This window comes from Dromaius novaehollandiae, chromosome 3, assembly GCF_036370855.1.
Source record: "Dromaius novaehollandiae isolate bDroNov1 chromosome 3, bDroNov1.hap1, whole genome shotgun sequence".
In the NCBI taxonomy this organism is placed as follows: domain Eukaryota; kingdom Metazoa; phylum Chordata; class Aves; order Casuariiformes; family Dromaiidae; genus Dromaius; species Dromaius novaehollandiae.
The window spans coordinates 8,767,261-8,793,102 of record NC_088100.1 but is presented as its reverse complement, the minus strand read 5'-3'; the positions used below and the strand labels follow the sequence as shown (position 1 = coordinate 8,793,102).

At 45.3% G+C, this 25,842-nt stretch overlaps 1 protein-coding gene across 6 annotated transcripts in view; it reads left to right on the top strand.

The window, feature by feature from the left end:
* KLHL29 (kelch like family member 29) overlaps positions 1 to 25,842 on the top strand; it is a 374,292-nt gene that overhangs the window by 327,623 nt on the left and 20,827 nt on the right. For all 6 annotated transcript variants that reach the window (XM_064508357.1, XM_064508356.1, XM_064508354.1 and 3 more), the window contains 5 exons: positions 3,198 to 3,457; positions 11,591 to 11,789; positions 12,800 to 12,982; positions 15,056 to 15,236; positions 23,091 to 23,284. In XM_064508357.1, the coding sequence (XP_064364427.1) occupies positions 3,198 to 3,457; positions 11,591 to 11,789; positions 12,800 to 12,982; positions 15,056 to 15,236; positions 23,091 to 23,284 (1,017 nt within the window). The remainder of the gene's footprint in view (positions 1 to 3,197; positions 3,458 to 11,590; positions 11,790 to 12,799; positions 12,983 to 15,055; positions 15,237 to 23,090; positions 23,285 to 25,842) is intronic.

The following is a 25,842-nucleotide window of genomic DNA, read 5'->3' as shown; positions in this document are numbered from 1 at the left end:
ACAAAGTGTGATGGGGAAGTGCAGGTTTCATGCTAATTTTAGTGATATCCAAGTCATCATCTACAAACCATCTAGCACATTAAATAATGCATACAGAGAGAGCTTATGTCAGCCTCAGATCTTCCATGATACTACCTCACTATGTAATCCTCCCTACAAACCATCTAGCTCTGACTTTATCTCAGCTCTCCCATTCATCCTGCTCCCAGAAGCACAGTCTTAGCAATTTGTCTGGCTGATTAACACACACCGACTCCGTACAGGATCCCATTCTGAAATCAGGTAACACAAGTGGAGAATACCTGCAGTTTTATGACATGCATATAAACGATATGATATCCAACAGCATTCCAAACCAGTGAGAATCTGCTGGATTAGATCTGATACCTGTAAAGCCCACTCCTAAGTCAGTTATTAACTGTCCTTGTGCATTGAGAATAGCTTAGCAGTCAGCAGCTGTGTTCTGAATGGGCTCAAGATGAAATGCCACCAAAATGTACTGTTTCAAGTCCAGTGTCAGTGTGACAAAAACAGCAATTATTGTAACCACATCAGCATCCAAAGGAAAATGGCACAGGAGCAGATGGAGCAGAACTGGTGCTTAGCTGCCTCTGCCACGTCGGCCTCCAGAAGGGCCCCAGGATTGCAGACCTGAGGTGGGCTATATTGTATATGAGAAGTCTATATCTAAGTAGTCATTTAGACTACTTTTATAGTCAGTGAAAAATAACAGGCATCAGTAGGGCACCATTCTGCTCATCCTGAAGTAGATATCTAAAATATTATCAGATGAATTGCATCTTAGAATTATCTATGTCTGAGTGTAAGCGAACTCGAACATGATTGCCCAATTGCACCATGGACGACTGGAGTTAGGAGAGACCAGTCTCCCTCACCCAAATTTGGAGTCAGAGGTGGAATATAGAGGAGGTGGTTTTTCTGTTCACAGGAGGGAGATTTTCTCTCCTATAGCTGTTGCCCCAACCTCTGTCTTGCTCCACTGGAGCAAATCCAGCTAATTCGTATCCCAGCCCTCATCTTAACAAGATATCATGGAGCCCATCTTGCTATTGTGCCCATTGCATCAAAAGTGATGAGGTGTAAAAAAGTGTGTCACCAGCCTCCCAAATGTACCATCAGCTGCATCTGAGACCCCTCTCAGAAAGTCACCGTTACGGTCTGCCACTGCGCGGCTTCTCAGGAAGAGGAACAAGCACCTGACACTAACTACTGGTGAATCTCACCAGGAAAATCTGGAGCTGTTTGGAAAGCCTGTGTGCCGGGGTTTCAGGTGTAGCAGGGATTGGTATTGCAGTTTTAGGGTGAGAACAGGCTGTCTAGGCCTGAGGAAATCAGCCAAGACCAGCCCTTCTTATGCCCCATGCCAGAGCCCGTTGCTCAGCTGGGGGCATGCGGGAATCACGCCCAACAAAAGCAAATCCAGTCCCTCAAGGATGAAGATTCATTTTCCAAGTTTTTTCCGTCATGTACTAGTAAATGCCTACATAAGAAGTAAAACATACTTTATGATAAACCTTACATGGATATGGTGGGATGGTGTCAGTTTTTCTTTGGTTTGAGAGTTTGCCAAGTGATGATGAGAATTTTGCTCTCTATTATGTGATAATTTTATCTGCAGCTGTATGTATACGTGAAACTGTGCTTTTCAAAAGCTGCATTGCAGACAGGCAGATCCAAGGAGTCTGGAAGACTTCTTTTTTAACTATTTTTTTGGAAAAGCAGAAATTTGGGGAGCTTCATGCTTCATAGCTTTCAGTTTGCAGCCTGTCTCTGGGCAGCTTTTGAGTGACGAAAGGCAGTGACAGCAAACAGTGCTGCTGCTCCCGTCTGCTCGAGGAAACGGCGCTCATCGGAGTCACTACAATCAACTGATGCCAAATGAGATAACCGAGTTTCTAGATTGGTGAATCTGTAGAAAAAATAAAATAAAAAGAATTAGGGAAAAAAAAGGAAAACCACAAACCCCCTAATCTACTGCCAGGTTAAAAAAAAGTAGGTCATAATCCTATTTTAATAAAAAACACATATAGATAGTGCACAGTGGCGTTTTGAATCTGATGAAGGCAGAAGCAGGGTGCAGGGAAAAATCGCTGAGCATTTTCAGCAGAGACAATCTGATGGGAGCTGGGTTTGAAGAGATTTTGGACTCTAACATTTCTGTGCTCTGAAACAATGTGGTGGGATATGGCACTGCCCAAATGGGATATATTTTTCCTCCGACAGTGCAGAAGCCTGCCATGGGTACCAACACTTCTGTGATCCATTGCAGTCTCATTCTTTCTCTCTCTCTCTTTTTTTTATTTTTTTTCTTGCTCCTATATCTTAAAAAATACATTCTGCCTATTAGTAGCGGCTTGGTTAACAAAAGCTCAGAAGAATCTGAGAGTTCCTCTTAGGAACGTCTGAAGTTGGTGGGTTTTTCTTTGGCACAGCTGAAAAGGAGAAAGTACCATCAAATGTGTGGTGTAGCACACACTTTCAGCGCAGAGCTGCACACTGTGCTGCTACTTCTGTTTGCCAGGGAGGAGATAATGCTGTCTGCTCTGTGCATGATTTGCTTTGAAACCCACTACACAACATTTAACAGAAGCCGTTAGTATAATCTGTGTTTTGCATAAGGGATGTCATCACATTCAGCGGCAACAAAGTTCCTTTGAAAAAACCAGGAGGGGGGGAGATTTTTTTTTATTATTATTTGAAGTAGCTTAGCCGCTGAACAGGGCAAAAATTATCATAAAGTGACTGCAGCATCCTCCAAAATGTCCTTAATGCTGTTTGCATTTATTCTTAAGTGTCTGCACTGGCGTTTACATCCCCGCTGTTTCTTAAAGCAGTGCCGGGGGCGGTGGAAGTGGCAGCAGTCTCTTGGCTGGATTCCCTCCCTCAGGAAGCCCTGGGTGCTATTCTGGCTCTCCGCGGTGTGTTAGGAAGCCTTACAGATCAAAGGCGGAAAAGTGCATTTCTCTCCCTTTCTCCAGCTCAGCCATTAGACAAACATGTATTTTTTATTTTAAGCCCCAGTCCTAAAGTAATCCAGGGTGCTACATCTAATGAACGACTTGAAAGTCGCTGGGGTTAGAGTTTCGTCCATGGCGCTTGTTTTTTTCATGAGCGCAATAAAAATGTGGCATCTCACTTTTAATAATTCTCACTTGCTTTTTATTTGCTCCTTTTAGAAAAACAGCTGACTGCTAGTAACTGCTTAGGAATATTAGCCATGGCTGAAGCCATGCAGTGCACTGAACTATACAACATGGCCAAAGCGTATGCCCTGCAGATTTTCCCAGAGGTGGCAAACCAAGAAGAGATCCTTAATATCTCGAAAGACGACTTCATTTCCTACATGTCCAATGACAGCCTGAACACCAAAGCAGAGGAGCTGGTGTATGAAACAGTGATAAAGTGGATTAAGAAGGACGCTGCAATCAGAGCTCAGGTAAAAATAATCTCAGTGGCCTCACTCTGCTGCAATCCCATAAAGGCTTCTTTAAAACAGGAACCATCCCCATGCAGTTTTAAATGTGAGGATGAGTAGGAGATGGGATGGACAGCTGAGATAAAGAGAAAGAAGATGCAGGCTATGCCTAAAATTTTTGTGATTTCAAAATCTGATCCTCGTATCTGATCATTTAGAATCAAAATCTTGTTTGGGACGTGCATCGTACAAAGCTAGAGCCTCAAGCTGTTGGCTGCAGGCTTGGTCACAGATAAACTGGGAAAGATTAGAACGGTGTGAGTTGTTACTTTAGGAAGGGGATGTGTTTTAGTAACACTAGGAAAAAAAATATATCAGAAAATCAGTATTTCTCTTGGTGCCACATGCTGAAAGAATGCAAGTTCAGTATGCAAAAAAAAGATTCTGTATCTTTATTGGCTGTTTAGATAACCCCTTGGGTATTATATATTTAATAGAGTCCGGCTTTCCTCAACCATCTGAGCTAGGCAATCTGCCCCCAGCTCAAGAAACTAAGTGGTCAGAGCCAGAGTACAGAGAACTGTCTCCAGATAACTGCTAGGAGCGGCCACTGTTTTGAGGATAGCGATGACAAAATGTTGTTCTTGAGACCAGAAAACTACCCTGGCGATATTTAAAAACCTGCCACTTGCCTTTGTGGCAGCTCCTGGAGTCAGGAGCTCCAGGAGTCACAGGTAGGGCACTGTGGTGATGTGAACCCCAAATTTTTGTTTGGAGGGCCGATTCTCCCCATAGACCCCAGAAGGGGAAGGTTATTTTCCCCTTCTTCCCTGCGGTCCTGGAGAGAGGCCAGAGGTGCTGGTTGATCATTCCTGGCAGGGCCAACATCTGCTGCGAGAATTTGCAAATTTATTTTTTAGGTGGTGGTTCTTCTTCCCCTCTCCTTGCTGCTGCCACCACCACCATTTCCTCCTCTTTCACTTTTCTACTGCTTGATTTTCTTTTCTTTTTTTCCAAGCTGCCTTGCTTTCTGTCCTGCTTCTGAAGTGCTACGTAGTTTACGACAGCAGTTTTATTTGCTTCTCCAAAATTCTCCGTGGTGCTTTGGTTTCATGCATTACTTTACAAGGACTTTTAATTTTTAATTTGTATTTATCCAGAGATGAGGGTCCTGAATAAATTAATATTAAAGATACCAAGCAGCTAACTATTTTCATGTCCAATCCTACCACTAAAGCAGGTAGCTCTCACTTTTTCTTTTTTCTGTGCACGGCTTGACCTATTACAAAGCTCTTAGTTAAATAGCTACTTATTTTTGAGAAGTAGGAACTCATACTTACCATGAAAAACACCGTCTTTACAATAATGACTTTCTGCGTTTTCAGAGCCCAGGAACAAATACCTCTGAGGGTGGATAGGAAGAGGGAGAGGCCTAAATAATCTTATGTCCGATAAAGATGATGAGTGAAAAATCTCATATCTGGGGTGAAATAAGACCCACTATACTGCCCAAATTCCCATGAAATCCTCAAGGGCAGTCGGGGTGCTCAGAGCTTTACAGAGCTGGACGACCATGGCAACAGCGAATGCATTCTCTTCGAAGAGCTATGCACGGATATTTTGACTTTATTCACAGTTCAGTGAGATGGATTCACTCAACTCTTTCTCTTCCAACTCTTTGGATGGGGAGCCAGCATGTGAAGGACACCAAAGCAGCAAGGATTGTTGCTTCTGCATCTGGCTGAGAGGATCTGCCGGGGGGTTGGAGACTTACAGCCATGAATTACAACAGCCGCAAACCCACCTGGGTAACATATCAGTCTCCCAAAGACAGCTCAGGCAGATAAATCTCTCTGGGCCTGGACTTCCTGGGGCCATTTCTTCGTATCTCCCCTCTCCCTTTGCCTGATGGGCCAAAGTCTGCCATCACATTAGAGGGTTTTGCTCCAGGAGCTCAGGTGATTGAAGTGCCCCCATGGCTGCTTCTTCCAAGCAAAGCATTAGTCCTGCTCCCAGAGGTACAACCTGGCAGACACAGTGAAACGTCTGTGCCCTTTGTTTTGATTTTGCATCCATCTTTCCTGGCAAAGGCTGAGTGAGGCTTGCTCAGCAGAGACATCCCCACAGTGGGACGAGGAGAAGCCACTGTCTCTCTAAATCAGCATCTTCTGCCCCCGGAGCAGCTGCGGGCAGCCTTGGTGGCCCTTCAAAGCTCTGCTAGCTTTCATGGCTTTGGAGCATGTTCGTTTGCAAGCTTACGCCTGGGGATAGTAAATCTCATTGCTGGTCTGGAGCCAAGCAGGGCCATCGCCCAACCCATAGCTCACTTATCCACCACTGGTTCCCTTCCAGCCCATCTCCACCTCTAAAAACTACTGGTTGTGCTAAAGCAGAATAATCTCACCTAGAGAAGCCACGATACACAGGAGACGTCCATGGCTTGGTGGGGGGATTCCTTGTGCTTGGTGACTTCTTGCCGCTACGTGCGCCCCGTGCGGGTTAGACCCCACAGCAGCCCTGCTTTTGGAAATCAGGGCAAGCCAGGGCACAGCAGCAATTGAGTCTCCCCTTCCCATGGTGAGACATTAGAGTTAGGTATCTCCTCGCTCTTTTCGTGCCTTTCGAAAACCTCTTTTGGGGTATCTAATTCTGTTAATTCTTTCACCATCAGGCTGGAGGGCAGGAAAGGACTTGGGATTCGCTTGCAAGGCAGGTGGAAAGACTGCGCCCTAGCTGACTTTTAATTCTGCAAATTGTGCTCCCGTGAAGTCTTACTTCCTGCTTATGAAAGCGCTCAGTTGCATTACAGAAAGCATCACCTGAGACTTGTTACAAAGAGAGAATAACGGTGCTTTGAAGGTTGCTGATCCATCTTCGTAAGACAAATAGACAGTTTGGATAGGACATATGTGTTAAGCTAAGATTTGGTAAATATCTGCATCTAGTGCACTGGAGCAGCATGCCGGCTGCATATGACAGTGCTTCTGGAACAATTTTACTGCTGCTGGTAGCAAAGTCCCATGAAATCAGTCTGACCCAGAGAAAGAGCCTGTGATGGGAGGTTCTTGAATACTTTGGTAGTTTCCCATACCAGCAAACAGAGTGCTGGTTATAGGAAATCCTCTTGATTACTTGTCATGAAATGGAAGGCCGGCAGCTGACTGACACATCTGGAAAAGCTGAATTTTCTTTTATTTTTCTATTTATTTCTCTTCCTGACTGATGGACAAGATTGTAGGGTTTATCCTAGCAGTTATCCCCTTGATAAGCTTATTACGACTCTGGTGAACTCATGCAAAAAAAAATGCATAATGGAGGCTTTCCTGTGTGAAAACCAGCATGGTCTGATAGGTCCAAATACAAGCAGAGATTACTGCCAGGCCCCAAACAGTCTTAACCTGAACTCATTCCCTGCTCTCTGTGGCCCTGGGCGGGTTATTTTGCCTTTCTGCCTCCAGTTCATCTGCTGTAAGCTGTAAGGAAATGATACCTGCCTCGTGGGCTGTTGGGAGGATCTGCTGGATAACGAGCAATATTACTCCACTAATGGAGCTGCACGGAGCGGAAATCCAGCCCGACACCAATGCGGGATGTGATGACAAGAAGCTGCTAGATGTGAAGTTGCTGGTTGTTGCGCATGGGAAACTTTCCCACCTTCTGCTCCAACTCCAACGTGGTACCTGTTTTCTCTGACACAAAAACATAGCAACATGTTTGTTGATGCCAGGAAGCCCATGAAAGCAAGGCTCCCAGTTGCACGAAGGAGTAAGGAGAGGACAGACGTGCAGGCACCTTGCGCTGCGTAGCACTGGAGAGAGGCCGGACTGCAGTGATGAACGATGCGTGAGAGGCTCAGCCGCGTGGTAGCCACTTCCATTGCATTCTGCACAGATGGGACTGGACCCTTTCTAAAACCCTGCTTAAAATCACAGTGTCCAGCAGGAAAAAGAAATGGCTGCACCATAAGGGTATTAATAAGCCTCCTATGAACTTGCGTCCTTGGAATTGGACTTGTCTGACCAGTGTCCTGATGGTGCAACCACCAGGATGACTTTGAGACTAGGCAAATCCAAGGAAATGCAAAGCCCACCTCAAAGTACTGTATCTGGCAGTGAGGATAAGGAAAGCTGACAGAGAGAGGGAGAAATGGATTTAGGTCAAAAAGTGTGAAAATGCCAGCAAGCTACATCTTAATAGTTAAAGAGAGAGAATGGCAGCGAGATGCTTTGGGTTAGGATCTAAGGAACTACAGCGGAGAAGCAGGCTGGGAAGTGTAAGAGAGAAAATGGAAAATCCCTGGTCTGCTGAGAAGGCGTTAAGATGGCAGCAGTATTTCTCATGCCAGATTTTAAACAGTCTCCAAAGTTATGCAGACAACCAGCTTGCTCCAAGAAAATGCAGACTCTGACAGGGACCAAACACTATCCTCGTCCTGCTCTGGGGCGAGGGGGAGGTAATGATACATTCAAATGCTCGTACCTAATACCAGCGCATACTGATTACTGAAGTTCATAGTAACAGGAAATTCACTGATCATTTAACGTAGATGAGGGCATTAAGCTTCGGGAAAGCGGTGCTGGAATAAGTACAAAAAGCAACGCATGGCTTCCAGGGGAGCCTAAGTGAATTAGGCACAAACACTCTGTTAATACATTTAGGCTTTTTTTGAAAAACCCAGATTACCCTAACGGTTTGAGATCCATTTGTGGGAAGAGCAGAAAAATTCAAAACGATGCCGTAATGAAAGTGCAACAAGCTCCACTTTCTGTAAAAGTGAGCACTGCGAGGGATGAGCAGTAACGCCTGTGACTGCGGAAGGAGGGCCTGCTCAAAGATCTCGGCTTTACCTGTCGCCTTTCCTAGCGGCAGTGCAACGCACTCTGAGCCCTTACAGGCTTAGGAAGAGAAAAATGGAGCAGAATCAGCGCAGGAACGAGGCCTTAGGAATACGCTGGAGGAAGGAGCCATACGAAGGGAGAGAGGAGACCCACAGAGAAGACACAGGTGAAGTCTGAAGTTTCTCATATCCCCCCTGTACTCAATGATTAACTTTGTTTATAGGAGTTCCTTCGACTGGTGATCAAAACAGCCCTCCAGGAACAAACTCATTTTGTGCCCTAGGCAAGAGGTATTCGGGAGACTGGTTGTGCAGGTACTTGTGCGTTGCGGTGTTGCAAGGACACAGGGACCAGGAGTTTCCTTTGTTTTATGAAGCACCATGCGAGCAGCAGCCATTTAATTGCTGGCAGCGTGCTTTTGCAGTGCATCTGTGTGTATGCAGGTGCTTGAGGAGGTGACTGCAGAAGAAATGAAATGCCAGTTGATGTTGTAGCATCCTTTGGGGGAATTTAGGGCAAGATAAAGAGTGTATGGTAAGAATGAGGGGGTTTTTTAAGCCTTAGTATCAGATAAACCCCAAGTATTAATGATTTATCATCCTGCCTATTTAGAAAGCCCTCATCATATTACTGCTGGAAATACCTACTTGTGTGCGGCTTTGCAAACAGCTCGGCGAACAGGGCAGCAGTTCCCCCGATGCGGCGCTGATGGCATTACGGTGTTTAGTCAGCTGTGCTGCCGTAAAAACATCGTGTCAAAACCTTATTTCGGGAAGGCAGTGGGGCTGCACTTTCCTTCACGCTAGGCACGAGGTTTATGCAAGGAGCATCCTCCCACTGAGTCACCTTGGGACCACACACCAGGGGACCCCATTTTATTCCACGTGTTTATGCCATGGCTTTCAGCTGCCAGGCACCCAGCCTTCTGGTTTCATCTACAGGCAAGAAATCAGTGCGGGTGACTGATAAATACCAAGCACACTGGAGAGCTTCGGTTGGGATCGGATGTGACCTTGGACGCAGGAATTGCACGAGGCGACTGGGAACGCAGCATGTCTTTGTAATACCCAGGGCAGCAGGTACCCTAATTACCAAATAGTGCAGCAGCGCTGTGAACATATAGCCTAAAAGGGCATATTTCCAAGAGGAGCAAAGCAGTGCACTGATTGGGGTTTGGAAGCGGCAACTCCATCACCGGGAGGAGAAACGGCTGAGAAACAGCTTCAATTTTCCCAAATCAGCCAGTTCCCCACCGGGGTTATGCTCAGAAATGAGGAGTTTGCAACGTTTTTCCCATCCGGCAGGGTGATGTGCTGGGGAAGATGGGGCCGGGCTCACTGCCGGCACGGCCCGCTGGTGGTACCCGACTGCTGGCTGGGACTCAAAGACTGGCATCTGCTTTATTTTTTATGCATTAGAGTGCCCTTTTCTCATCCAAAGGAGTTTCACGGAGCGGGACCAGCCACAGCCACGTGCCGTCGCTGGAGCCGGGGCCGGGCTGCAGCCCCTCGTACAGGAGACGGCACAAAGCTCTTCGCCGCTCCCCCGTGGAGCCCATCTATTCCCCCTTTCAAACACTTTAAAAGCTCTGGTGGAATTAGGCACAAAGAGCTGAAGCGGCAGCTTGTTGGAGCAAAACCTTCATGTGGAGCGTGCAACTCCTGCGTTTGCATTTCGAGCTCCGATATGTTTCTTTAGGCCGACAGCACAAAGGGTCTTTTGTAGGGGAGAACTGTAAGCTAGAGAGACAGTCGAGTTAAAATGCAGAAGGGAAACATTGTTTTTAACCTCTCCAGGCATTGCTTCAAAAATGTTAAAAATCTTGAGAGCTTTCCAGTATAATATTTAAGGAGCAGGAATTTTGACTCCGCAGCAGTAAACATACTTCCTTTTAAAACTAACTGTTGTAGCCCAAGTCTAGGCGGGAGCGCACTGAGAGCCCTTTCAGAGAGTACCTGCAAGGATTTTAGTGCATGAGAGATTTGAGAGGAGGAAACATTATTTTTAATATGATATTGAAGAGGTTTTTGTAACTGAGAATTGCAAGATATCAGAATAAAGCCCACTTGCAAGCACGTGATCCTAGTGCCTAAGTAATTAGTGGGAGAAGAATTGTCACGAGAAGTTTAGCAAAGTAAACGTCCTCACTCGAACCACCAAAACCAGCTTCCCAGGGTTTTGCGATTCAGTTTGGTCCAGCTCCGGCCTCCGTGCCGAGATCGAGTGTATCAACTAGGTCTCGGTTAATTGTAACATGAGTTTGCACGTGGCTGGCTGACAAGTAAGTGCATGCATGTATATACCTGGTAGGCATCCGAATCTAGGGGTGAATCTCACCCCAAGTGTTTGGGTCATTAAGGTGAGATGTGCAATGAGAAGAAAGTGCACCCAGAGTTACAGATGCTCACTGCAACCCCAAGAACGGGAGGTTTTTGCCTGCAAAATTTTGCGAAGTACCCTGCACAGGTATTCTGCTGTTTTAATAAAAAACAGTAATAGCTGCAGCTACAGTAGACATTTCCTAGATGCATAAGGAACGGGGGAAGGGGAAGGGCGCACAACTAAGAGCTGTTAAGAAGGTCGAAATGCTTTACAGTACTTACTCCAGTCTTAAATGAAGAGGATAATAGTAACAGGGTATTTAATTCAATTGCGGCGAGACGTGGTGCTGGGTCTCATGTATGGCATTAGCTCCGGAGCTGAGGGAGGGAGCAGCACGGTCTGGTCGTTATTCGCTGTGTCCCGGCCCCCGCTCCCTCTCGCCTACCCCGGGAGGTGAAACGCCCTCAACCTCAAAAAAAGCTCTCTCCCTGGGGGGTTTGCTCTCCCTTCAGCCACGCTCGGTGACAGACAGCTTCATTTGCACAGGTGTCCTTTGCCCTCCGAGGTTTAATGTGTTTGTTTAGGAGATGAAACTTTGCCGTCAGTATTTGTACAGCACCCTCTGGAGTCCGGCTCCTCCGAAATCCAGGAGTGCACGGTTTGCTTCACCAACAAATAAACCCTATTAATTAAAAGATTTTAGCAAGCTGGCGGGGGTTACTCAGCCTCTGCCGTAGCAGTTGCTGAAATCTGCTCTATCTACTGGCGTTTTGCATTTAAAATGCCAGAAAGGACTTTCTTTTCCCCTTTTTTTTTTGTTTTTACTAGTATAGCAGCTAGCGCCGTGTCTCCAGGTGAAGTCAGGGACCCGGAAAGCTCGCTGCGCATCTCCGGCGCGCGAGGCCGGAGCTTCGGGGCCGGGGGGGGGAGCCGGGGGGCAGCTTGCGGCGGCCGAAATCCCCCGCGTCACCGTTTTCCCCTCCGTCCCCGGCAGTACGCGGCGGAGCTGCTGGCGGTGGTGCGCCTGCCCTTCATCCACCCCAGCTACCTGCTCAACGTGGTGGACAACGAGGAGCTCATCAAGTCGTCGGAGGCCTGCCGGGACCTCGTGAACGAAGCCAAGCGCTACCACATGCTGCCGCACGCCCGCCAGGAGATGCAGACGCCGCGCACCCGGCCCCGGCTCTCCGCAGGTAAAGCCCAGACGCGCGGCCTCCCGAAAACATCGTAGGCGTGATACGAACCGTTCGCCGGAGCTTGTTGAGGAGGGAGAAGCAGTTGTCTCGGGGTGAGAGTGGGTGATTATGGGTTTTTAGGTCAGCATCTAATTATGTAGCAGCGGGTTATTTTGCATATCGGCGGCCTTTGTGGCCCCCTCCGTGGGCTGCTGCCGCCTGTCACGTGCCCTCCGGAGGCTGTGGGTTATGATCAAGTTGCATCTCACACAGGGGACCAGATTTTCCAGTGCACTGCAAACATAATGATCTCTGCAACCACAAAATACATATTTAAAACCGATCTGCAGCGCTGCAGCCCTGGTGTGCTGTGGGTTTGGGGGAGCTGCTCGCACCCGGGGACATCCCGCGTAAGAGCCAGCGCAGCACGGGCCTGGTCCGTGCCATGGCACGGCTAAGCTGCCTCTGGGAGACCTCGTCCCTCTGGGAAGAGCGCCAAAAAATCCCGGAAAAACAAACCTCTGAGCGGAGGGGAGAGGAAAAATAAGGATGAAGAAGTGTAACCGTAGCCCAAATCTCCTCCAGGCATTAGTTGTTAACGTGGAAATACCTTCTTCAGGTTAAAGTCCAGACTGCCCCTGGATACCCCAGTTCTGTCACAATCCATAGCAAAACTCCCATTTTCTTCAGTAGAATGAGAATTTGGCACGTCAGGGCCTCACCCAAGGACTGTTGAAGTCAAGGAACATTTTTACATGGAAAGAGCTTTTTCTTTTGCTTCCCCTTGACTCGGTTTTGCCCAGACAGCATCCTCCCTCCCAAGTTATCCCCAGGACCTTCATAGTCACTTCTCATCCCCTGCTGACCCACCACCCACGTGCTCCCCTTTTCCTACCATTGCTGGTTGGATCGCAGAGCCTAAAACAGATTTTTATGCCTTTCATCAGAGCTGCTTTGCCTGCAGAGTGCTTATTTTGACCGAGCTGTGTCACTTCTTTTGGCTGTTACTTTTCCTCATTGAATCCTAGGAGTGGCCGAGGTGATCGTCTTAGTTGGGGGCCGTCAGATGATCGGCATGAATCAGCGCGCCCTGACAGCGGTCACCTGCCTAAACCCCCAAAACAACAAGTGGTACCCGCTGGCCAGCCTGCCCTTCTACGACCGGGAGTTTTTCAGCGTGGTCAGCGCGGGAGACAACATCTATCTCTCAGGTACGCAGCAAACCACACGGGTTGGAGAAGGGTTTCCACCTCGCCAGGTCGATGCCGCAAGCCAGGCAATTTTACCCAGTTGCTACTGGAAAAAAAAAAAAAAACAGGCAGAGGAGTTTCCCTGCTTTTACCCTTCTCCATCTCTCTGCCGGCCGCAGCGCTCTTGCAAAGCAGCCAGCAGCAATGTTTTGCAGTCGCAACGCGGGGAAAATAAGTCTGACAACCATCAGGCATGCAAAGAGGTTTCACTGCCATAGTAACACAATTTAAAATATTGGCTGTAGTTGAGTCTAAATGGTGGGTTATGGGATTTGAGACAGGCAGGCTGAACTGCTGAATATGTGACCTACACTTACAGTATTTGCTTACAAGAGCATTCACATTTTGTGCTTGTTGTTGAAACCTCTCTTTTGACAGTAGTCGCTAGCCCTATAATCTTCTTAGTTGCAATGAAACTGAGACCACACTCCTTAAAAAAGGCTTTAACTCCCAAAGTAGCTGCCTATAGCTTGTGCCCGTGGGATGAAAGCGTCTGTGTATTTGCAGTCTTGTGCTACCTCTTCTTGCCCGGAGGGGGAGAAGCAAATTCTCACCAGGCAGCATGACGATGCTTTGACGGCAGGTCTGGGGATGGAAGAGGAGTCAGCACAGGGCGTACGGACGCATCTGGGCCAGGGACATAGCCGGGGGACACGCAGGCTGGCACGGCCGTGGCCACGTGCTAGGCAGTGCAGGGGCACCCAGCAGTGCTGGGAAGGCGTTGCAGCTCTCATTTTTACCTTACGTGGTTCCCCCTCTCCATTCGCCACAGTGAATTGCTGCCTGTGGTGTTAAATTCCACTAACTCAGCACAGAGGCCCTGAGGATTGCTTGGAAATTATTTTGTGACGTTTTCGCCCATGATCAGTTTGCTGCTGGAGTGAAGACCTTCTGTGGAGGCTTCAGTGAGATGCTGACTTTTAGTTATTCTTAGCTGAGGGACTTCCCAATATGTAAAGCCATTTCGGAGTCTGCCTTACCTGCTAACAAAAGCGAAGGAAGCCACGAATCCAGAGCTTATTTCAGCTCTTTATCATGATTCTGGATCAGCAAGCTTTGGTGCTGGGTGCTAGAATATGAGACCTGGAAGTCCTGCTGGTTTCACTGGAAACCTAGCAGAGTATCAGTGGATATTTTCCTTTGCTCAAACTTACATGACACAGGAAAAAAAAAGAGGGGGAATGAATAAAAATGGGAAGGAACAGAAACTGCTGCACTTCACACTGCAGAGCAGAGGCTTGGATCGCAAAATACCAAGGAGAAAGCCTGGTTTTGACATTAAAGCACAGAACTGAGAATCTGGTTTCTTTTTCTGGCTCAACCACTGACTCCTAGTGTGGTCTCAGATAAATCATTTCACCTCTTTGGGCTTCAAAATGAGGATTGTAAGACACCACCAAGTAGCTACACTGGAAGCTTCAGTCAGAAGTATAAAAACGACCAGTGTGAATATTTTACTTGAGCATCTTAAATGCTTTTACAGGAGCTGTACAGCTGCTTCTTCCCTTTATCAGCAAATCAAAAGAAGTAAGAAATTCATCCCTGCAAGTTAGGAGTTAAACCTGCAATGCAAGCGCTTGCTTTATTCTACCCGTGTATGTGTTGCCTCAATCCATCACTGCATTGAGCTTTCTAGATTTCAGACTGGACTGCGTCTCGTGAGCCAAGATGGGCTCTGCCTCCTGACTCCTTCTAGCACGTGCTGCAGTAATTTAATAGACTGGAGGTTATTTATGAACATTGGAAAGGGTCTGTCCCCTGCCGTACATGTCCCTCTTAGTCTGACATCTTGATTTCCTTGTGTTATCTCATTTAAAAAAAAAAAAAAGCCTTTGGGACGCACGAATAAATGACACTGATATGCATCATCGGAACAGATGCTCCGTATTGAGGGTGATTTATTTTAATTAGTCAAATGTCATTTGAAGAGTTTTTACTTTGTAACTGGCTTTGATTGCTGTGCACAAAGCTGCTCTCATTCCAAGATCTCATGTACTTCTCCTTTCCTTTTCTCCTCTCCATGGCCGGCGCCAGGTGGCATGGAGTCGGGTGTCACGCTCGCCGACGTCTGGTGTTACATGTCCTTGCTCGATAACTGGAACCTCGTGTCCCGGATGACAGTCCCCAGGTGTCGACACAACAGCCTGGTGTACGATGGGAAGATTTATACCATTGGCGGTGTTGGCGTGGCCGGCAACGTTGACCATGTGGAAAGGTAAAAGAAAAAATCCTGCGGTTTGCCATGGCTTTGACTTTATGCCATGTTCAAGGACACTTTTTGCTTTTAAATGTCGAGTCAAATGTGCTGCATGTGCTAAAATCAGCTTTTATAACAGCGAAGGAAAGAGGAAGATACGCAGGATTAGATTTCTGTTAAAGCTTCGGTGGAAAACGTTGTTTCAAAACCGAAGCAGAAAGCCGTCTGTTTGGTGGCTTGCTTGGGTGATGGAGGAGAGAAATTCAGCTTCTTTGGACCCATTACACAGATTACGCAGTGAATTAATAAACTTCTTTTGAATTTAGGGCTGATGAAAGTCTTTACAGATCACAATTTTTTTTTTAAACCAAAAAGAACAGCAGCAAAGTAGGTTTCCGCCATGCACTCTCCTGGTGAAGTGCCTCAGCCCTGCCCTGGCTGGAAGGCAGCTCCTTCCTCCTGGTGCTCCTGCCCTGGAGCTGGGACCTGCCAAGCTCACAGTAAAGCAACCAAGACATGGAAGCAGTTTTGAATTCCTGGCTGAGGGGGGCTGAATAGAGACGGGAGAGAATGGAAGTTTTTCATTTCAAAAAAAAGCTCAATATAAAAAAAAAATTGCTGTTATAAAGTGGAACTTAAGAAAAGGAAGGAACAAAAACACAAAAGAAACATTTCTCAAAAGAGAATTCCAAAACTAACTCATTTCATGTCAACCATAACATTCACTAAAGGCCATAATATTTTATGTGCTTATCAATGTTTTCATTTAAAAATAGAAACCGCTTTGAAATGGAATATAAAAATATTCTATTCCAAAAAGATAAATACAACCCTAATCTTACCCAAACACTTACAGAAGTATTGTGACAATCGATTAGTGATACGGTTTTGTGAATTTTTTTTCCTTTTAGTGAAACTGGCAGCTGAAAATGTGAGGTTTTTTTTTCTTTTTGTCAGTTTTAAGTGCTGACTTCCTCAGCAAGATTTTGAAGCAGGCAGTTCCCAGTAAAAGTTGCCTTAAACAAGGAATCCAGAAAGGGATATAGAATTGTGAAAGACCTGCAAAAAATATATATATATTTGCAAAAAGGTAGGATTAATGATGCCTTCATGCTATTATTCCTGAATTTTAGCTTTCCAACGTTTATGTTCCATTCATGCAGTATTTATCAAGTAAGTATGTACACACAAATATTGAGTAGCAATAACTAAATTAAAAGAACTTCATTGATGTGTCAAAGCTAAACACTTGAGAAATGAGGAAATGCCAAAAAATGAAGTTTCCTTCTGTATATCTACTTTTCGGTGCAATCTTTAAGCCTGTGATCAGCTATTTTTTTCCAAAGGATTTCTGCCTAGTTCAGTGCATAGGATAGGCCTGTTCTGGGAATTAATTATGGTTGTACCAGGAAGGAAGCACACCTGCAAGGCTTTGCATTTGTTGCAGATTTGGAAAGCGTGTGGAAGATGCAGAGCAGAGGATCCCTTAGCGGGGCCCGGAAGATCCCGCCCAGGACTGGGTGCTCACCCTTCCCACGCGGCCCTAGGTGTGCGTTCCTCTGACTTCACAAATTGGGCACTGTTCTGCTTTGGAGGTGGGCACCTAATAACAAACAAACCCCAGAAAGGATGGGAAGAGGTCCGCAGACAGTCTCCCCCCTGCCCAAACGCCGACCTGACTCTGGTGATGTCCAGGAAATGCCGGCAGCTGAGAGGAATAGCAAGTAATGAGCAGGAAACACAACATTTTTTTAATTGTTTCTTTTTATTAATTTTTTATAAATTATTTCTTGTTATTAATCTTTTTATTAAATTATTATTTTTTTCCCCAGAGTCCCCAGTTCTTTCTCTGCTCCGATTCTCACATTTTTCTCTTCAGCAAAGCACTGGCCAGCTGCACGAGCCCCAAACTGAGCGAAGTTACCCCCTCTCTTTCCCCATCGTCTCAGGCACCCACGATCACCCCTTCCCACAACTGGCCCTGCCGCGGCCGGGCCCTGGACATACCCTGCCCGTCTCAGAGAGCGTGGCCGGGCTAGTTCTCATTTTAACAAGGCCACCAAGAGGCTTTTTTGAGGGTGAGCAGTAGACTTCTTCCCTATCATTTCAGCGCACGCTGTCTCTGCCACAATAAGGATGTCCCGTCACGGGGATTTGTTAAACCCGTGGTTATAATTAATCTGCTATTGTCTATGAAGTGACTTGTGAGAAGCGGCAATGGAAAAAAAGTGCAACATGGCCTCTTTTGGGTTATGCCAGGAAACGAGAGAGTTTTTTGGATGTTTCCTTTTCTGTTCTTTGTATTAAGATGACAGCGGGGAATTGCAGAAGCAAAACATGTCGTTGCTTAAGCTGTGTGTGTTTTGGAAAGGATGTTTCAGGAGTCTGCTGTTAGAAATGCAAGTGAGGAAAAGATAAGCTTCATAGCTGCCCTGAGCAAACTTGCACTTTTTTTAGGCAAAAGCATTTCCCAATTAGACCGGCCAGCTAATTTAGGCTGCACAGTTCTCTTTGAATATTGTGCTGTAGTTTTGGATGGGGCACGGATCCTGTCCCTCACTGCCCACTGGTTTGCAGGCCCAGAGCATGGAGACTGCAGTCTCTCACCAAAACAGGTCTTCGAGGACAGAGAAAAATCACAGTTTTCTCCCAGTTGTGTTCTTGTTCTCCACTTGTTTTTGCTGGAGTTTTTGGAATATTTCATCCTAAATAGCTAAAATTTGACAAAGATGCTTTTGTTTCGGCTTTTTGTTAAACGGATAATGTCAGGCCATCTTAACTACACCTGCCATTACCTGACTGCACCTAATACATCTACTGCACTATTAGAAAGCATTAAAGCAAACAGGGACCATTGGACTCCTCATGATTTATGGGATTAGCTCCCATGCGCCTTCGTCTGTGCTTTCAGTTGCGCCGGTGCTGCTGAAGGGTGCAGCCTCCACGAGAAACTCTGGTGCGCTTAAATCGGTGCGTGTTTTCCCATCAGCTTCAGTGGAATTGAGATTTTTACCCTTTATCCGCCATTTGGCGGCAAAGAGACAGTAAAACTCTATTTTGACAGAGAATATTGCGGGATTATAACAAAAAGACAGGTAGGAGTAATTCATTACTCGCATTAAACCAATATATAGTGGCAGGCTGGCTGAATTATAAGTCCATTCTCGGAATATACGTGGGTATATATTTGAGGAGAGTTATGTTTTTGGAATGAATATTTAGGGAAATAACGGAGCGGCGGCAGCTCTCAATCAAGCCCCTCTGGCAAGTTGCTGTGTGACAAGAAGCGAGTCATTAGGTATCAGGCGAGAGCGTATTACGCTTTCTGTCTCCTTCTGAGATATGAGTGGAGTTAGGAGGCAGGGAAATGAAGTGGATCAACGAACTAGGGTTGTAGATAATGGATGGGCCTCGTAATATATGCAATTTGAGAGCCTAAAAGACTGCATATGCTGACAAGAGAATGTATGTGACTAAAAGTGTGGAAATGTGGGTGCTTTGTGGTTATTATCTGTCTGAAGGACGGAAGGAGATGAATCCCCTTGACCTGACAGCACTTCTACAACAGGGTTGTCTTAAATTTGGGAGATTACTTCAGCTGGCAGCGTGCACTTGGAAGACATTCTGAAAAAAATGAAATGTAAAAGTAAGCTTTATAGGCTTTATAAACTGGTTCAAAACCCACTGTTTTATTGATGGCTTAAGAAAATTAAATATATAGCCTTGTCCAAGAATAGTTTATTAAGTTCCTCAGAAAGAGTCAGAAGAAAACAAAAAAGGCAAAAAACAGTAATCCGTAATGTGATTTTATATGTCATGTGAATCATCTGCAGAGCAGATCAATATGACTCTGTACAACTTTATTTTAAATAGTAGCTTTCCTGCAAACAGTATTAAATAATATATAAGAAACTTGAGAGTGTTCATCTCTGAGATACTGACCACGATGTAAGGATTTTATAAATGTGAATAAATGAAGATACTCGTAAGGCTGTTTAACGTAGAAGGAGAGAAATTAAGAGGCTGCACTGGGGGGAAAAGTAGTGTTTTCAGGTATTTAAAGAGATCAAAAGTCAACAAGGCAGAGAAGCAAATGACACAGCGTGAAGTGAAAGGTTTTTCTGCTGTGGGTATTGAGGTCGTAGCGAAAGAAGGAGAAAGTGGGCATTAAACAGAGTGAGGGAAGCCAGAGGAGGATCATGCCCGCAGGTGACATCCTGGCATGTTTGGAAAACTAGCAAGGTTATTTTTGAGTGTGCTCTGCCCCACCCTGGGCTGTATTTTCTGCCCGGTTCAGAGTATTTGCTGGCTCATCGGTGTATAAATAACATATGAACCAGAGCATAGCGACTGCACAGGGATAGCGTGATACATGTGACAGGAGAGATCGGGACGCCTGGGTCCCACATGCAGTGGAAGTGGGAGCCTTGCCAGGCCATGGCCAGGGGCTGTGAGGACTGAGCTCAGAGCAAAGGCAGGCGTACGAGGGCCTCGCGTGTAAGTGGGCTCGAGTCCGTAGCATGCAAGGACCACGGAACCGGTCTGTCACATATAAGGGAGATGTCCTTGAAGTCACAAGTTCAGCAAATGAAAGCCCTTCTGGTGGACACAACAGGGCTGGAGGGAGCAGCGGAGGAGAGGGAAGAAAAACCTTTGCTTGGATTGAAGCCAGCTCCCATTAAGTCTCCATCTACGGCTGCAAACAAGGGAATCAAATGCAAAGCTTGACTAATGGGAAGAGATCAAAATGATTAGTTTTCAAATCAGTTCCCTCCCTGCTGGCCCTAGGGTAGAGCTGCGTGTTAAAGGTGGCAGAAGATCCTCCTAGCGCTAGTGGTGGTGGGGCAAAGGCAACGCCAACGATGACGTGACAAATGGAAAGGCCGGAGGGTGGAGAGGTTAAGTGGCTGTCATTACTGCCTACCTTGGGAGGTTACAAAGATTCAACTTCATTCATTTTTGAACCAATTTAGTTAATCTGGTGCAAATCCCTGTGTGAACACATTAAGAGCTGACTTGAGATAAACCAAAATGATGGAATCCTGCCTTGCAGTGGGAGACTTAAGAAGCTTAGACTACTTAGTTTATCCCATAGAAGGTTGAGAGGCGACTTTATTATTTTCTGCAAGTCCATATGTGTAGGAGAGATATTTGATAGCAGACAGCTTTATAATCTAACCGGAAAAAAACTTGCTATCCAGTGGGTGGGAGCTGAAGCAAAACAAACTGAGACTAGAAATCAGGTCTACAGTTTTACAAGGAGGTAATGAACCAGAGGAACAAATTTCCAGGGGATTGAAGGACTTGATGGATGGAGTGAAATTAGGTATCAGGAGGCCCTAAAGGCACCTATGTCTTATCTTCAACCCCAGAGGGGAATTTAGACACTTGGTTAAGAGGACTGCTTTACTGGGCCTATACGAAATCCAAGTTAGGTGCCTCTGTTAGGTGGACAAGGAATGGTTTCCATCTGCTTGATGGTTCAGAGAAGATTTTTGAAACGAAAGGACACTTAAGACAAGAGCATTTGCCCTAACCTGCTCCATTTGCACCCGCATCCAGTAGATTTGCAGCCTTTGGCTTTCAGTGGATGAGGTAAAACTGGTCGTTTTTGGTTCCCCATGGCAAGCACAGGAGAGCAGGAGAAAGAAAGGTCAGTTCTGTCATTGCAGAACCTAAACACAGAGCAGTGAAGGTGGGTGAAAAACTGAGTATAAGGAGCCTGGGATCCCAACAGTGAAATTCATCCAGAAAAGGAACTACTTATAATTTGAATTTTTCTCCAACATTCCTGCAAACTTTGTCCTCACCTGCATCCAACCCACAACAGATTTGGAAGCTATAACCCCTTCTTCTCCTGAAAACACATTAGAAGGATCAGGAAGTCATCAACGGTAATGTATCTGTCTCGGAAACTGTGACCTGCCAGGTACTTGTGCCAGCCAGAGGTGAAGGCAGCATATCTACTCACCTTCCCACCACAGAGCACCTCAACTGGCCACAAACAGCTCTGGACTCTGGACTAAGTCACAGGGGATGGTGCAAGAAAATAGGTATCAGGTGACAGATGCAATTTATAGCCCAGAAGCTGAGGAATTAGAAAGGCACACTAGATCAGTGTTTCCCAAAAACCTCTATTTCTTTGACTGATTTTGAATGAATTATAACCAATTTCTTAACCATTTTTCATTCAATAATAATGGGCATTACCAAATAAGTTACCAAACCCAAAATAACGGAAGTGAGTGTGTTAGCAAAGTGTAACCCAACAGTAGTATATGAAACCGTTTATATTATGTGACATTTTTGCATATCTGCTAGGATAGGAGTGAGTATTGCCTTGAATGTTGTGGGCAAATACAAGAGATCCAGCATATGGTGCCTTACATTTAAGAGCTCTTTATGTAGTCAAACATGTATCTGCAGTCATCTTTTTGGTATCAAACTTTAAAAATTAGCCCAGTATAGGTGTGCCTATATTCACCTCTTTGATCGCTTTGTTGTAGATGAATTTAATTTCTCAGTAGCTAATTTAGAACATTGTAAAAAGCTGTTGTCTGTGCTCATTATAAGGGGCTTTTCCGTGTTGGTTAAAATTTACCTCCCTCTTGCTTTTTCTTCATTTTTATGAGTGTATTAATTATTTGCAGTTATATTACTTGAAAAGTTATTAACGCATTTTCATTAAGCATTTTATTTTGCACTATCTCCACCATTTACATCTTTTATCCCTTTTATTTTCCCCAAGTCTGGGCAGTGAGAATTTGAGAGATGCTACAAAAGGAGAATTCCCCAGTCACTAAATCATTTTTTACGGATGGATTCTTGGCCGCAGATTCATTTAATGTTTGCATATTGCATATCACTAATACCAAGAGCAAAAGCCCTGCATGGATGATGAGGGCTTCTGTTCTTGCAGTCAACAATTCTGAATAATCACTACTCAGAAAACCCCTATTTGACTGACTATGCCATTACATGGAAATACTGAAGCCTAAAATTCATATCCCTTTCCACTGTCTCCAAGACTCATTTTACAGCAGCTATTTGGATCTCTGCCACATTATCTTTAAAAAAAAATTGATGTCTGTACTTGTGACATTGTCTAAAATGAATCTTCATCCATGGATTATTAACTGCACATCCCTTATGGTCAATGGCTTAATTAAATCAGATACTGATGACCTTAAAACTAATTTAGCAGTTTAATGCGTACTCTTTTCTATTTGCTTCATGTCAAATATGGATGCAGTGGTGAAATCTTATTCCAGCATTAACATTTGCAGCGTTTTGCACAGGAGTGCAGTAGTTTGGTTTGCACAATGAAAATTAAATGGAGGCAACTTATTCTAGCACAAAATGCGCATCGCTGGTCAGTTAACGAGAGTGAAAAGAGCTATCGTGTTGCATTATGGCGCAGGTGAGATGTGTTCCACAAGCTGAACAACTGAAGTACATTAACAGTTGCCTGCCTGCGGTTGCTATTGGATATCGCTGCACTGATTTGCAAGAATAATCTCATTGTATACTCATTAATAGAAATTAATTAGTGGAAGACGTCTCAACAAAGATGTCCTGAGTTTCTTTAGCTTGGACTATAATGGGATTTGAGAGGCACATACAGAAAATAGAAGCAGCTTTCTCTAGGCTTTTATTAATGCTTTAAAGGCTCAGAAAAGGCATTAATTACACTGTTTACCAAGTGGTTGGATTTGTATGGCGTTAGAAGATACATTTCCACCTCTGCTTTTTTCCGCTTGTCAAACTGCCTCTCTGTTATATCACAGCCCGCTTTCTCTGCCTGTCTATCCTGCATCTGCTGTTTACCCGTGGCTGTGTCATCTCAGCTCACTCTGATCGCTGTCGTCTCAGGTACGATACAATAACGAACCAGTGGGAGACCATCGCTCCTCTGCCCAAGGCCGTGCACTCGGCCGCCGCTACCGTCTGCGGGGGCAAGATCTACGTCTTCGGTGGGGTGAACGAAGCCGGCCGAGCGGCGGGGGTCTTGCAGTCCTACATCCCGCAGACCAACTCGTGGAGTTTTATAGAGTCGCCAATGATCGGTAAGGCGTTCATGTTGTCAACATAAACCCGTATTATGACTGCAATCTCTGCGCCACAGGTATTTTAATGCCTTTGTGGAAAGCAAATGAGTTGGGGAGGGGGAGCCGTTCGTAACAGATTGGCAGGAATGCAGGGTATATTATACCAGAGAGGCAATTATCTTGATTTTTTACTGAAGGCAATTGTCACTCATTAATATAGCTAGTTATCAGCTAGAAGTGATGAGTTCAAAGTAGAGCAGAAAGGAAAGCAGTTATTAGACATGGACAACTAGTAATTTTAGATCCAAAAAATCACAAAGTGCAGTGAAACTTCATTCTAACATCATGTGTTGCTTCATGCTTAAAACAACATCAGTCAGTTAATGGATTATTAGGCATGTTTTTGTTAAAATGCCTTATGTCCTGTAGGAAGTGGAGGTCATTCCTAACTAGAATTTATCCGTGGCATTCAAAGTCATGCACACTTCACAGTCTGCAATCCCCGAGACAGGTGGATTATTAAAACTGTGTTTATTAGTCATGTTTATGATGCCCCAGGGCTCCCTTTACATTTTACAGAATAAAGAGCAAGACAAGAGTGCAAGTTTTCCAAAGCAGCAGCAACTTAGGAGGCGCAGACTCCCTTCAAAAATTACCGTAGTGCTCAGCAGGTTGTGACATAGATGCTTTCTCGCTCCCCAGGGTGTTTAGGCCATTTGGGAACCAGGGCAAAGAGTTCAGCCTCCCAAAGTCGCTGCCGCAGGAGAAGGGCTGAGCTGTCCCCATGCTCAGTGCGAGCAGCTGGAGAAGGAGCACGAGGTCGCTTGTTTAAAAAATATATAGTCTCAGTATTCATCCTGGTAGGGCAAGTAAGAGGAGCAAGACATAAATTACAGAACTACAGCTACATGGTTTCCAGGTGAAGCCTGAGCATATCCTAAGGACTAAAATAAGCAGTACTTTTGTTTTAGCTTGTTACAATTATTATGAATCTCTTCTTGGGGTTTACCAGTAGAAATGGTCCTGCAGAGTTGTTGCCTGCACGGCTATAGCTTCCCCTGCAAAGACGGCATTGCTGCTTTCCTAGTCCCTTGCCACTGTTTGTGTCCAGCCTAACATAACATGACATGCATATGATGCAGCATGAAGCGCCCAGCGGGAGGGCGTTAGCCAGCAAAAGTCATGTTTATGTAATACAGCAGGGCAAACAAACCTATTTCCCGGCTTTTTCCATCACGTGGCTCCAGCTGCTGCTGTTCATTTAATCTGCTGACTGACAGTATGAGGTTTTCCTGTACTCAGAGCATATTGCAAAAAAATGAATGCATTATGCAAAGAGGTATTCCTTACCAAACTAGTGCAAGTGCCACAGGAGCTAAGAATTCATTCCCTGGGCTTATTGTACTGTCTAGCAGGCATCAACACCATGCGTGCTTGGAAAAATCAAGTCATCCAGAGATGGGTTCAGCATCCATTGTCCAAATAGACTTGTACTATTTCCTAACAAAATTACATGAAAGACACTGGTGAAGTTAAAAGATGGTATTTGTAGAGGTTTTGGTGTAAACAAAGTTAATTAGTTAAGCTGAAGGCATAAAATAGATGGTGAAATACTGAGTTGCCAGGTGTATTTTGGGGGAAATAAATAATGCCAATTTGCTTGCAAATAAAATAAAATAACACAAAGCCTGAAGAATTGCACCCCCGTGGAGAATGTCTGGGAAACCGAGCTGATATGGTCCTTGATCTTCACTAAAAGGCTGCAGGAATATTGGAAATGTACTTTTATTTCTGCAATTCTAGAAGAGCCTTGGTATCATCTGTATTTCTAAGATATCCCTCAAGAACTGAATGATATTCCAAGTGCAGTACAGTCAACCTTTATTTAAAACAAAGAGGGAGTAGAAGGGAGTCTTGGAGTGCTTTTTATAAAATGGAGATGAGATGAACTCTGATATGATCATTCCTGGGGTGCTTTTGACAGCCTTAAGGCATTTTTGTGAATATTTGTGAATTCTTCAGCTGTCCCTCTGAGCTAAGTAAACTGAGATATCTGACAGCTAGTTCTGTTGTTTAAGGTCACTCCAGAGATCAGTGAAACCTGTTTGACCTCCAAAAGGATAATGGATTATTTAAAAACACCTAAAGCATGCTCAGACACTCAGCGGTAGATGCAGGTGTTGAAAGTGTCCAAGGCCTCTAGAGGTTTTTAGACCAGTAGTACCTGCTTCAAGTCACTGCGGTATTTTACAATAGTCAATGAGCTAGCTGCAGCATGGTACACATTTGAACCCAGCAGATCCACCTCCTCCAGAGTACTGTGTGCCAGCCTAACCCCAGGCAGCACTGGCACTGACCATGGGAAGGGGAAGGGGCATTTTTAGGCCAACCTGAATGCAGCTGAAACTGGCTGGATGCTGAAATCCTGTTTGTGCACAACAGAGACGAGGTGGGGACCGATAGCACTTGCAGGGAGCTCAGCCTTTGCTCTGCTTGGATTTCTTCTAAGAATAAGCAGCAGATTCATCGTCAGTCTCTATTCATTCTTTAGCCGTAACCTGCCATAAGGTGTTGGG